The sequence below is a fragment of the Mytilus galloprovincialis genome, chromosome 7 (genome assembly GCF_965363235.1).
Source record: "Mytilus galloprovincialis chromosome 7, xbMytGall1.hap1.1, whole genome shotgun sequence".
Taxonomy (NCBI): domain Eukaryota; kingdom Metazoa; phylum Mollusca; class Bivalvia; order Mytilida; family Mytilidae; genus Mytilus; species Mytilus galloprovincialis.
This window is the reverse complement of record NC_134844.1, coordinates 18324179-18338293: the sequence shown is the minus strand read 5'-3', so window position 1 is coordinate 18338293 and position 14115 is coordinate 18324179. Positions and strand designations below refer to the sequence as shown.

General features: G+C 32.6%; 1 protein-coding gene across 1 annotated transcript in view; it reads left to right on the top strand.

The window, feature by feature from the left end:
- Nucleotides 1-12209, top strand: part of LOC143082452 (scavenger receptor cysteine-rich domain superfamily protein-like) — a 37110-nt gene extending 24901 nt beyond the window's left edge. The window contains exons 10-15 of the mRNA XM_076258116.1: nucleotides 4025-4175; nucleotides 6631-6839; nucleotides 9389-9542; nucleotides 9998-10176; nucleotides 11559-11691; nucleotides 11846-12209. Of these exons, the coding sequence (XP_076114231.1) occupies nucleotides 4025-4175; nucleotides 6631-6839; nucleotides 9389-9542; nucleotides 9998-10176; nucleotides 11559-11691; nucleotides 11846-12080 (1061 nt within the window). The 3' untranslated portion in view covers nucleotides 12081-12209. The remainder of the gene's footprint in view (nucleotides 1-4024; nucleotides 4176-6630; nucleotides 6840-9388; nucleotides 9543-9997; nucleotides 10177-11558; nucleotides 11692-11845) is intronic.
- Nucleotides 12210-14115: the final 1906 nt, after the last annotated feature.

Below are 14115 nucleotides of genomic sequence, written 5' to 3'. Positions count from 1 at the left end.
AGCGGTTTTTTTCCGGCTCAAATAAAATATACAATTATTATGTATAATCATAAAGAATGACGCTTTAGAAGCAATGAACAGAAAATAAATAGTTTTTTTCACTCATCAAAACGGATTGAAACAGTATCCAAACATTGAATTTTAATAGTAAAAATATTGGATCCGGAGTATTAATTGATGACATAAAATGCCCTTAAACACTGGAGAGAGAACATCACTATTTTACTTCATCTTCATGTTACAATGGGAATTAAAGCTCACACATCACTGCAAGTTTCAGACGGCCCCTAGCATCAGTTTAAGGGGTAGAATATTCTCGATAACTCAAAATGTTGTGCATTGGAATAATATGGGGACGAAGTCCCCAATAACAGTAGAAAATTCAATAAAAAAAAAAAAAAAAAAAAAAAAAAAAAATCGGGAAAATTTCCCGAATTTTTCATTGTACTAATGAATTCAAAATCGTTCAATTTTTTTTTGTCGCGTTTTTGAATTTCCGGATCGGCGCAGAAATTTACTTCCGTTTCCGGTCTTGTTTACATGAGACTTTGAATAAAATGTATATTTATCAGTCTAAGAAAGGAACTAATACTAATTCATTTAAAAAAAAAATGTTTGTTATTAAAAAAAAACGTTTCTTTGTTTATATTAAATATGACGTCATAACTTAAATAACGTCACAACTAAAATCCCTAAACAACAGAACCAAAATCGGAAATGTTACGGTATTTCCGTTTCTCTTTTTAACATTGTTGATTTAAAAAAAAAAATCATAGACTTCGTCCCAATTCACAGGTAATTCCTGCCTCATATTATGGGGACAGAAGAAAAAAAAAAATAAAAAAAAAATCGGGAAAATTTCATTTTTTAATTCCCGCATTTGCGCAGAACGCAGAAATCTACTTCCTACTTCCTTCTTCGGGTCTCGTTGTCGTGAGCCTTTGAGTAGTCAAGTAAAATATAGGAACTCAAGGAACACAATACCAATATTTCATTTTTAATAATTCTTTGGCTTTGATATGAATTAACGTTACCTGATTCATTGCGTTTCTTTGTTTACATTGAATATGACGTCATAACTTAAATAAGTCACAGGTAACATCCCTAACAATAGAACCAAAATCGGAAACGTTACGCCGGGTATTACCGTTTCTTTTTTCAACAAATATTTAAGTTACAAAAAATAATGCATACAGACTTCGTCCCCATTTACAGGTAATGCCTTCTCATATTGTGGGGACGAAGTCCCCAATTACGGTAGAGAAAAAAAAGAAAAAAAAAAAAAAGAAAAAAAAAAAAAAAGAAAAAAAAAAAATTCGGGAAATATCCCGAATTTTTCATTCTACTAATGAACTCAAAATCGTTAACTTTTTTTTCCGACTTTTTTAAATCCCCGCATCTGCGCAGAAATCTACTTCCTTTTTGCGGTCTTGTTTGCAGGAGACTTTGAATAAAATATATATTTATCAGTTAGTAAAATATGGGAAGAAAATCAATACCAATTCATTTTTAATAATGAAAAAAAAAAAACGTTTCCTGATGACAGCGTTTCCTTGTGTACATTGAGTATGACGTCATAACTTAAATAACGTCACAACTAAAATCCCTAACAACAGAACCAAAATCGGAAACGTTACGGTGTTTCCGTTTCTTTTTTTTACATATTTGATTTAAAAAAAAAAAAAATCATACAGACTTCGTCCCCTTTCACAGGTAATGCCTCCCTCATATTATGGGGACAAAGTCCCCTATTACAGTAGAAAAATCAATAAAAATAAATAATAATAAAAAAAAAAAAAATCGGGAAAATTTCACGAAATTTTCATTGTACTAATGAAATCAAAATCGTTCAATTTTTTTTGTCGCTTTTTTTAATTCCCGCATTTGCGCAGAACGCAGAAATCTACTTCCTTCTTCCGGTCTCGTTGTCGTGAGACTTTGAGTAGTCTAGTAAAATATAGGGACTCAAGGAACTCAAGGAACACAATAACAATATTTCATTTTTAATAATTCTTTGTCTTTGATATGAATTAACGTTACCTGATGTATTGCGTTTTTTTGTTTACATTGAACATGACGTCATAACTTAAATAACGTCACAAGTAAAATCCGTATCAACAGAACCAAAATAGGAAACGTTACGGTATTTCCCTTTCTTTTTTTTTTAACAAATATTTTTAGTTACAAAAAAAAAATAATTCATACAGACTTCGTCCCCATTCACAGGTAATGCCTACCTCATATTAAAATATAAACAAATAACAGACTAAAGTTGGGAAAATACGTCTCGCGAATACTGAAGTAATTTGCGTGAAATTTCTTTGATAACTATTTAAACCGCCTGGTCGATGCCACTGCTGGTGGAGTTTCGTCCCCGAGTGTATCTCCAGCCCAGTAGTCAGCACTTCGGTGTTGACATGAATATAAATTATGTGGTCATTTTTATAAATTTCCTGTTTACAAATTAAAACTTTGAATTTTTCGAAAAAGTAAGGATTTTCTTATCCCAGGAATAGATTACCTTAGCCGTATTTGGCACAACTTTTTGGAATTTTGGATCTTCAATGCTCTTCAACTTCGTATTTGTTTGGCTTTATTAATATTTTGATATGAGCGTCACTGATGAGTCTTATGTAGATGAAACGCGCGTCTGGCGTACTTAATTATAATCCTGGTACCTTTTATAACTATTCCTTATAGAAAACAGAAACAAAACAAACATTTAATCTACATTAACTACGATGCACACCAATATATTCGTTTGATAACCTACAAAGAAATATTAGTTAAAATGGACAAATAATACAGATGAACAAGCTGATAAGCTCGATATAAGCCCAAATGAAAGAAAAAAGTGAAGTTATTTCAAGAATAAATATGCTATAAGTGTAAAAATATATAAAAATGATCTTTTTGTCTAAAAGACATGGTGTTTGTTGAGCTCCGTGCCTGTCATGAGTGAAACCATTTTGAGCTAATGGTGTGCTGTCACACAACTGTCCCAGGATAGGGTTTGAGCCTTCTAAAACATGTTTAACATTCTTTAGTTGCCTGTTCCAAGTCAAGAGCCTGTACTTCATTTGTATGGTTGGTTGCTGTCTGTCTGTTTTTTCCCCGTTTTGTCATACAAGAGCCTTTTATAGCTTACTATACGGAATGGGTTTCGCACAATGTTGGAGGCCCTACGGTGACATATTTAAGTTGCTAACCTTTTCGTCATTAAATCATTTAGATGGATAGTCGTCTCATTGACAATCGTACCACATCTCTTTATTTTTGCATACGGTGTATCAATTTCAACACATAAATCCCTTCTTCAACCACTTGACAAAACCTTAAGAAGAGGAACCTCGATTTGTGCAATAAAAAAGAATAGGTTTGTTTGTCCTAACCCTACCTACCCAGAAAAGAGCTGCCTACTCAAAATCTTTGATTGTCCTGGTGTGAATTGTTTTTTTTATTGAGATAGTCATAAAGACTTATAAGCATCTGATACTTAAATTTCTCTTTGCCAAAAAAGAAAGAAAATACCTACCTACCTACCCACTGTCTCCATGTTGGGTAGGGTTTGGGCAAACCAAAATATGTCTAAGTGTAGCCTTGTTTATGTTCTTCATCTCAAAATCAAAGTTTACACAAAGGGCTAGTTTTATCTTTTATGTTATTTCTACCCGACCACGGCCGGCCTAGCCTGATGGTAATATTTCGGTTTTTATGATATTACATCGTACATATGAGGACAAAGGACATAGAAGATAAGCAATCGAATTAGCAGAATCTGCTTAATACACTTCCGGAGCACCTGCTATCATCCGGGGTTTTTGATGGGTTCATGTTGCGTAGTATTTTCGTTGTAGTCTGTAGTAGAGTGTTGGTTTTTTTTTTGTCGTTTTTTTTTCATAACTTTGTCGGTGTCTCTTTATCTGATGAATTTTGATTGTCCCTTTGGTATCATCTATACCTTTTTTTGTTTTTCTTCTGCTAATTTCATTATCAAAGTATTTATGTATATTGATTTGTTTAGAGCCAGCAATAAAGGTTCGATTAATAGGACCACTGAGTACAGAAGGAGAAGGTAGATTAGAGTACTTTAAACATGGACATTGGGGAACTGTATGCAAGGCTTACATGGGCACATCCGAAGCTTCGGCATTTTGTTTCCTGCTTGGATATAGGTATGCTTTAGAGGTTCAAATGAATCAGTATCACTGACCTCGTTTAAGTAAGATGGCGTAATTGCTACATGTTTATCATTCTTAATCACAATGTTATTTTAGCAATGCATTTAAATATGTATTCGTCAATAAAATTATTTCAAATTTTGAATATAGAACAAACAAATTCCCCAAAAACCAAAGTGTGGTCTCTGAAATAATAATAAATGATGCTATTTTGCTACATATCTGTATGGTTAACAATATTCAAGATAGGATTTCGAGCTCTATTATACAAACAATAATGTTTTCTATGTGTTATATCTATTTTACGTGACTCTGTATTTATGTATCCCGTCATACTTTGAACGACAAAACAATTTTATGTCTTCCTGTGCGAATTTCAAACGCGCAATTTTACACCAGTACTTAAAACCTTCCATCCTTTATTGGTGGATTTTACATAGATAAATAAAATCGTATAATATAAGCAAAATGAGGATGTTAAATTTGATGTATGCCTTTTTGTGCTTCTTCGTTACATTTGTTGTTTTTATAGTGATTAAGATGATAACACAATGTTGACTGCTGTACCCCTATTTTTAACATTTTTACCTATTGTGTGTGTTTGTTTTGTTCACGCATCGTTGACAATGATATTTGATGCGTCTGTCATACAAGTGAGAGGTTTAGCTAGCTATAAAACCAGGTTCAATCCACCATTTTCTACATAAGAAAATGCCTGTACCAAGTCAGGAATATGACAGTTGTTATCCATTCGTTTGATATGTTTGAACTTTTGATTTTGTTATTTGATTGTGGACTTTCCCTTTTGAATTTTCCTCGGAGTTCAGTTTTTTTGTGTTTTTACTTTTTTCGTCAGTTCTTTTCGTGTGTCATATTTAAATGGTTTTAGTTATTTGCAGAATTTTATGTTATTAAAAATAGCTGGTCTTTAATTGTTTTTTTTAAATATTATTGACTGAAACTGTCTATTTTTGAAGATTTATTTTTATCTTTGGGTTTGTCTTTGTATCATTGACATCTACCTACAACTCCACGTCCATCCAACCAGATTTATGTTTTAAGACGTAATAACACATTTGAACCCTAGAATATAAAAAAAAAAAAACGCAAAGCTTTATTCTCATTTAAACAGTATCTGCTTTACATGCGTTATCAGTTGTATTGCTAATGATAGAGAAATTATTGGCGAGCCTCCTCATGGGGTTCTTGATTATGCGATTTTATAGTGGTTATTAGATTTTGATTACCAGACCAAACATTTCATGATTATTTCATCATTTCATAATCTGTATTTTTGATTATTTGATTATTTGATTATCTTGTTTAGATTTTTTTTAATGATTTTGTGATGATATTGGCAAACAAATTGTGATTATGTGATTACCTAGACACCCCAATGAGTGGTCTTATTGGTAAAAAGTGGTAAACGTACCAAGGAGCGCGTAGATTTGTTTGCGAATTACGGAATACAACTGAAACAATTAGTTACAATACATCTTTTCACGTCATTGAAACCCACACACCAACTAGTTACATTTTGCTGAATGCCAAAATGTCTATCCTACTCTAGGAGCCTGGTCAGTGATTGTTTTCATTTTTGCCTTTCCCAAGTCAATTAGAAACCTCGTCAATGATTGGTTAATATACATGTCTTTGGTCGGGAACCTTGTTTCCAATTTTAGTTGCTTCTTAACTTCTAAATTAAGGTCTGCTGAAAATCTTCTGAATAAAGTTTTGTAACTGCAGAATGAATTCCTTCCATGTAAAGACTAGGACTAATTTAGACCTTGTTATACGATTGCGACGCGTGTCTAGACTAGAAATCGTTTAATTTGTACTACGTTTGTTAGTCCTACGTTAATTAGTAGTGATTGTATAGACATGGAACGATTGATAATTTATAATTGTTCGGATGGCACGCTTGTCTTGAATTGGTCGTATTAAGAATTCGTCATTCAGACAATGGTCTATCGTCAAACCCTGAAAATTGACGTTTTAATAGATGTTCTTTATTGTTGTCAATTAATGTCTCAGTTACTTTAATCAATCGTTTCCTTTTTTGATAATAGATAATTATGTCCTATCTAACCCATAAATCCAATACAAAGATAAACTGATTAATTGTTGGTGTTTAACACCAACTTCACCACACTTGACTATTTCATGGGGGCCATTTTTTTTATTAATTAGGAAGCCGGAATAACCAGAGAGAGCCACTGAACTCGACAGGAAAAGTGGCAATCCTAGTAAATTAAGATCTGTATCACCTTTCCAAGAGTGGGATTTAAACTAACAACCCCAAATTCATAAGGCTAGCGATGAGTGTAGATGAAATACTTAGCTAAAGACCACTCTGCCATTTTCATACAAAAAAGGAGTAAATAAAGTTGCTCTTCTTTTCTACATCTATATTAGTATGTTTTGATTATATTATTATCTTTTTTTCCAGGAATGGTGGTTATATCTTACAAAATCGAGATAATTCGGATGCATACAGGTTTTATGGACCTCCTTGGATCGAATATTTGGATTGTCCTTGGAACACAACTGATATTGAAACATGCCTGACGCGGAACTGGGCATATAAAGATTTCAGAAAGACGTGTGATGCGCATACCCATGATGCAGCGCTAAAATGTAGAACTGATGAGTATCCTGGTAAGGAAATTAAATCCTGTGAGATTACATTGCCATCACCGTCCGTCCCTCTGTTCGTCAACAAATATACAGTCACACTTTTCTCAGAAACTGTAAACCGGAAGAATTTCTCATTTGGTCATCAGTGATGAGCTGTTACGCTAGAACACTTTTCGGATTTATCAGATACCTACTTCCGATTGCTGATACTTTGATACCTTTAATATACTGAATAAGCTAAAGTTTTTCATCACACTTTTCTCAAAAACTGCTCAACAGAATGTTTTTTGTTTGGTCAGCCGCTCAAAAGTGATAAACTGTAACGTATGTGCACTTACTTTCGTACCTGTTCAATATCTACATCCTGTTTCTGATACTTTGAATTACGAATGTGGGTATGCTTACCACGACAACGAATTCTTTCTTGTTGAATTTAATATCTATTTTTGTTAATTGGTGGAACTTGTTCCAAATGTTGTAGACACACTCCCGTTTTCTATTCCTAAATTGTGATATCCCTGTGTTATTTAACAACTTGCAACTTGTCGATCAGGATCTGCGCTTACCCTTCCTAAGCACCTGGAATCACCCTTGGTTTTTGATGGGGTTTGTGTTATTCAGTCTTGCTTTTTATATAGTGTTTTGTAGGCTGTTGATTGTCTTTTCGCAGTTTTTCATTTTCTGTCAATGGTTCTGTCTCCTTTTGGTATCTACCCTCTCTTTTTTATAATTAAAAAAAAAATATTACTATTTCCATTGAAACAGATTTTGAGATGATACCAATTTTATGAAATGGTTCAAAAGTTATTGTTAATTATGTATTATGAAACAGAATATAGTTGTATTTGCCAAAATAAAATTAATTGAAGGAACAATTTCATATTTCATCTCAGAAATTAAAACAATTAGTGAAAAAGATGGTAAGAATAAGTGTGTCAAAGTAGAAATAAGAAGATGTGGTATGAGTGCCAATGAGACAACTCCAAGTCACAATGCGTAAAAAGTAAACAATTATAGGTCAAAGTACGGCCTTTAACAAGGAACCTTGGCTCACACCGAACTACAAGCTACAACGAGTCCCTAAAGGAATAGGGTAAAACAATTCAAGACTTATCTTATTAGTTTTTTATAAAAAAAATTAATACGTTTTTGTTCATAATAATAAATTAGCTGTTAACAAAACTTTGAATTTTTGAAATACTAAGGCTTTTCTACCTCAGAAATAGATTACCTTAGCTATATTTGGCAACACTTTTAGGAACGTTTGGTCTTTGAGATTATTTGCAGTCCCATTTAAAGCATGCACATGTCTTCACACTGTTTATTTTGATACTAATTCAACAAAATTTGTTCTTTTTTATTTTGTGTTAAAATTCATGTCCTAATGCAGCACCAATCCAATACTTTGTGCAGAAGGAAATCGCATCATAGGTTTTTTACATATGCAATTGGCTTTTTCAGTCAAGTTTTTTTTTAATCGACAAAAAATCTGTTATGATACATATTTTGGGGATTATAGTTCTTAGACGCCAGCAGCAAGTCATAAGTCTGAGTCTGAATTCACAATGGCGATTTATGCATGCAAACATGTAACAGCACAAGCTTGTGGTGTTCAAACACACGGTAAGGTTACGGTTTACAATTATGTATTTTCCATTTTGATTTTTCTCTATGTTAGAATATTCTAAATGGATTTACGAGTTGTGAATATCGATACTCTACATTTGCTTTATATTTGAAAATTTGGATGTATATGTGGCGTCAGTTTGCATTTGATAATGTTCTGTACATAATAGAATTAACTTTGTTTTCTTTTCACTATAAACGTTTTACATTGGCAAAATCATTTCAAAGACAATAAACAAACCGAGAAAGTCGTCTTGCTTGCGTATGCATTTAATGTATTGCGTTTTCGACATTCAAATATTCTACCACATTGTGAACTACTAATGATTAATAGCAAATGAATTAATGAAGAAACAGTTCACTTAACTTTGAATATGACTATTGCTGGACACAATGTTGGTACTAATCTACAGAGGTTAACAGCCACATGAGCAAGGCAGGCCCTTTAAATACTGGAATGGCAAAGCATTAACAACGACTAGTAATTATATATAAGTTATATTATGCAGTAACTAATTAGTACTTCAAGTAAACCTACTTTGTTTCTCGAAAATATATGTCATATTTATGTCTATCATGGAACCGTTCATAAACAATAGTGATTAGACAAGTAAGGGGTAATGTCTGTTTGTTTAAAAAATGTTCATGTCTAGAAGCCGTCCACCTATCGTTTATAAATTCCAATTCTGTTGCCTCATATAAAGAAAAACATCGATGTTTAACGTGTGCTTCCAGTCACAATCCATTCTGACTCTATTTTGACCAGTTTATACCTTACAAGTTAACATTAATGTAGATGTAAATTAACATAAGTAATATATAGGTGTATCCCAGACTAGATGTGCATATCCAAGTATAAGCCTATTTTAAGAATATAAAAATATATGGCATATTATTCCGTGAAAATCTGAAATCTTATAAATACTTATAAGCATGCATTTTAGAATATGAAGTCAAATTGATTGGTGGAAGTTTAAATGAAGGACAACTGCGTATCGAGTATAACAATTCATGGTACAGTGTATGTAGTTTGAGGAACAATTGGCGAGACGTTAGAGCTACAACCGCTGCAGTTGTATGCAGACAACTTGGATACATGTAATTATATTATTATGAATGAGATTTTATTAAACTAGTATGCCTTATTTAAGGCGGTTCAAGTGATCATGAATAAGTGATTTGAAAAAAATAACATGCATTAATTGATATGTCGGGAACAAATGAATTAATTAATTAGAAATGTCAGAATATATTAGACTTATCTAATACGTTGTTGAATGTATCAAACCTATCTCTGTTGAACTTTTTTGTCTCTATCTATCTTTTATCCGTTACGGATACAACACAATGTAAATTAATAATAATTCAAATTTATTTATCATAAGGTTTGTATAAAAGTAATTGATTGTTTGTTCAATTGTTTTAATATCTTTAAAGACAGATATTTAGGGCATTGCCTGTTTCAAAAGATGTCCTATTCATCATTAACAGAATATTTCATGTATTCAATCAAGGAAAAGCTTAGTAACGACTGCAATTTTTAAATACTGTAGGAATGGGGGTGAATACAGATTTATAACCATTGATCAACCAGACTTGTGGATAGGTCTTGATTGTAATGGAAAAGAAATGAATGTTGGACAATGCAATTACTTCATGACAGACACTTACTGTGGTCCAATCGGTTACTCAAATGCTGTGTATATCAAATGTCACGAGGTGGATGATGTGGGTGAGAAATACATTAAAGTATTTATCCATTAAATGAACAGTTTTAAATTACAGAGTTTATAGCAAAAAACCTTTTTTTAAATTGAAGCATGGAGGCAACCTGTGGCAGTTCGAAGCAATGCATTAAAGATATAAGAAGATGTGGTCTGATTGCCAATGAGACAACTCCCCATCCAAGTCACAGTTTTATACACGTCTTGCTTCCGACATTTCACATGTAATATGATTTAGCATTGATAAAGGTTAGCAGCGTTATCATCCAAGTATTCACATAACGCAAAACAACTCATTCAACTAAGAACTATTAAATTTTTGTAACTACATTTTTATCCTTCAATCATATGCAATTATGAGTTAACCGGTATGTCAAGCTTTTCATTTGTTTACCAATACATTGTTGTTGTCATGGAAGGTACGTGCAGTAAGGAAAGTTACATTTTTGGGGGATATATATATAATTTTGAAATGTCTTGCGATGTATTACTGCCAATACAATTTACGAATTCGTATGAATGTAAAGTAATTATTTATAGTTATGCGAGCCATAGAAAGGTATCAAAACGGGGGGCTTTTTTCTCTTGTTTCTAAGCGGCTACAAAAAAAATTTGAAAATTATCTACAATTGCGTATATTGTTATAATCCTGCAGTTGAATCTTCACTATTATGCTCTTATTAAGGACGTATTGCCGACCTCGCAGCGAGTTATCCAACAAGTTTTATAGACAATGATAAGTATACTCCATAACTTAGCTCAGTTAAATACAGGCTCACTAATAAATATTGAAATTTTAGAAGTTTACTTTAGATAATATATATTCTGACTTACAGAAATGATTTAGTCCCATGGTAGTAGAGGCAGTGATAACTTAATCATTGACAGTTTGTTAATAAAGGTTTTTTAATTCATTAAACAATAGATAACGATTTTTTTTAACAAATATGTATTATTCTCGTTATGCTGCGCATAAAAGGGTAATTTCCGATTTATTGAATGTTTGACCTTGATGACCCATTTGATCAATGTCGAATATATTTTCTTGGTAGTGCATGAGCGCATGTAACACATAAAGTAAAAATGTTTTTGTATACCTGTTATTGGCTGATTAAAGTATAACACAATATAAATTTAATGTACAGTGTTTACCTGTCCCTAGTCAGGACCCTCGCTAGTAGATGTATTCAGTAAAAACTTATTGTGTATGTCAAACTGGGAATTGGGTGTTGCAGTTGTTACGTAATCGTTGGTTGATCTAATGACTGGAGTGATTTTAAGCCGCACACCTGGTATGGAACCTTGTCTGGTATGTAAATGTGTTTTCTTTTAATAAAAGTCATAAATTTTAGTTGATAAATGCATGAATGCCGTTTTGATCAATTTTCAGACCGTCAGATGTCAACTTATATTGAAGATGATGGAAGAGCTCTTATTCATCGGAATGGGATCTCATGGGAAATTTGCTCTAACACATGGGGAGATATAGAAGCAGATGCATTTTGTCGAATGTTAGTGAACAGGTTAGTTATGAGTTTGACTTCCCTCTGGTATCTTTCGTCCCTCTTTTAGACTAGTTTGACAAGCTTTGAATCTATTAATGCTCTCTTTATATCCGCGACATAGATGCTAGTGTTTATTTATCATTATTTAATTGATGTCATGTATTGTTTTCAGTGGTGGAGTTGAAACTTATCTGCCGTATGGACGAGTCCCACCTAGATCAGGAGTATATAATGTAATTTCCAATATGTTTTGTCCACGAGGAACGCATCATCTTGGTGACTGTTTTTATGGTCCTACCCACGGAGACGGAAACCATTTTTATAATCCATGGGAGCCTAGTATTTGTAAAGCTACTGGTGAATACCGTGCTCAGCGTATTGTTGTGGGTGGTGTTTCGTGCTCTTGATAACATTGAAACGGACATTTCATTCTCTTCGATAATTATTGTCGCAATGCATGTGAACTGTTTTTGCACAATGTCGGAAATTGCATTTTTTGTTTAATTCTAATTTGCATATTAAAAATAACTTCATAATTACATTGTTCTGTTTATTTGAAAATGATAAAAATAAACATAAAGGAAAAAACAACATTTTTGTAAATTATTTCATTGTGATAATAATGAAATTGAACTATGAAAGTCAAAGTTTACCTGAGATTTTGCTTTACTAATTTGAACCTTGTGGTGTTTATGTTCTCGACTGAACCTGCCGGAGTTTATACCAGAAACAAACTAACAAAAATTGCTAGGCAAACGGAAACCAAATCACTTATCATATATGTAGTAAAGCCATCGTATCTTTTCTGTTGTAATTTATGCGTCTGTACTACAATTCTATTCGCATTATCATCTAAATTGACTAGCTTACATAAGTTGTTTTTCAATGCATTTTTGAAATTAAGTCAACATCAACCTTCTTCTTCGACGAAACAATGCCTTCAAAAGTATGTTGGAAACAAGTATATTAATCAACGAAGTTTAAATAAAAAGGGAATACAAATTATACAACTCAAATTCAAAGGCAAGCGTTTTTACCAAAACTGCGTCCCCTATAGTTATTTTAAGCAGATAACCATAACCATAATCATCCAAAATCCATAAGAAGTTACAATATGGAAGCATTACGTAGAATTCCAACAAACTGAGATTTTTAATCATTGAACTTTGTTGCTTACCAGGTCAGCTAAGATTAGATAATATTTCAACAAATTAACCATTTACGAGAGATAATTTTATTCGCATAAACCTGTTTATGAAATCAGTAATTCTCCAGTTCACCAAAAGCTTCTCTAAACCGACATTGGTGATGCCGATGACCGTATAAAACGTGGTTTTGTCGCCTAAATCAAGAGCACTGGTAATTTTATGAGTACTTAATATAATTAGAAAGAATGTTGAGATTCCTAGGAAAAAGCAGTGTAAATTAAACATATCATACCGTGATTATTTGTGTGTAAGTTAGTAGGAGAATGTTTATAACTAAGTCTTCAAAAATTTGAATTTTATACATTCACAGTTTCCTGTGGACGCTTCTTGTCTTTTTAAAATAAAAAAAAAGATTTGAAAACTAAATCTGCATGTACATATTCAAAGCCGTGCAACCCCATTGGAACGAAGTGAAATAACTCAAAGCATGCTGTGAGTTTCATAATATGTGACATCAGGTCCGCATCTGTTCTTTTGCAAATTGTGAGTCGGATGAAGAGTTGTTTCATTGGCACTGATACCCCATCGTCTTATAGTTTTGAAGACCAGAGATAACGATACAAGTTTTCATGGTACACAATGTGACAATATTAAACGACAAAATAAAACAAACTGACTAAGTTATGACACAACAATATATGACGCGGAATTATTATTAGGGTAATAAATATCGAGTTTAACATATGCTTAAATCATTTTAGCATATGCTATATTATAATTTAGCATATGCGTAAATCATTTTAGCATTTGCTATATTATAATATAGCATATATGCTAAAATGATATAATATAAAAAAAAAATGTGGTATGATTGCCAATGAGACAACTGTCCACAAGAGAACAAAATGACACATACATTAACAACTATAGGTCACCGTACGGCCTTCAACAATGAGCAAAGCCCATACCGCATAGCCAGCTATAAAAGGCCCCGATATGACAATGTAAAACAATTCAAAGGAGAAAACTAACGGCCTTATATATATAAAAAATATGAACGAAAAACAAATATGTAACACATAAACAAACGAAAACCATATTATGTTAAATTCGATATTTATGACCCTAATTCCGCGTCATAACAGTAGTGTAACATTACAACAATAAACGAAACAGATGTAACAGACAAAACCAACGACAACCACTGACTTACAAGCTTCTGACTTGGATTCTTTTAAGGGGAAATGTAAAAACAAAACCAAGCATTGACATATAAGAACAAATTCATTCCTAA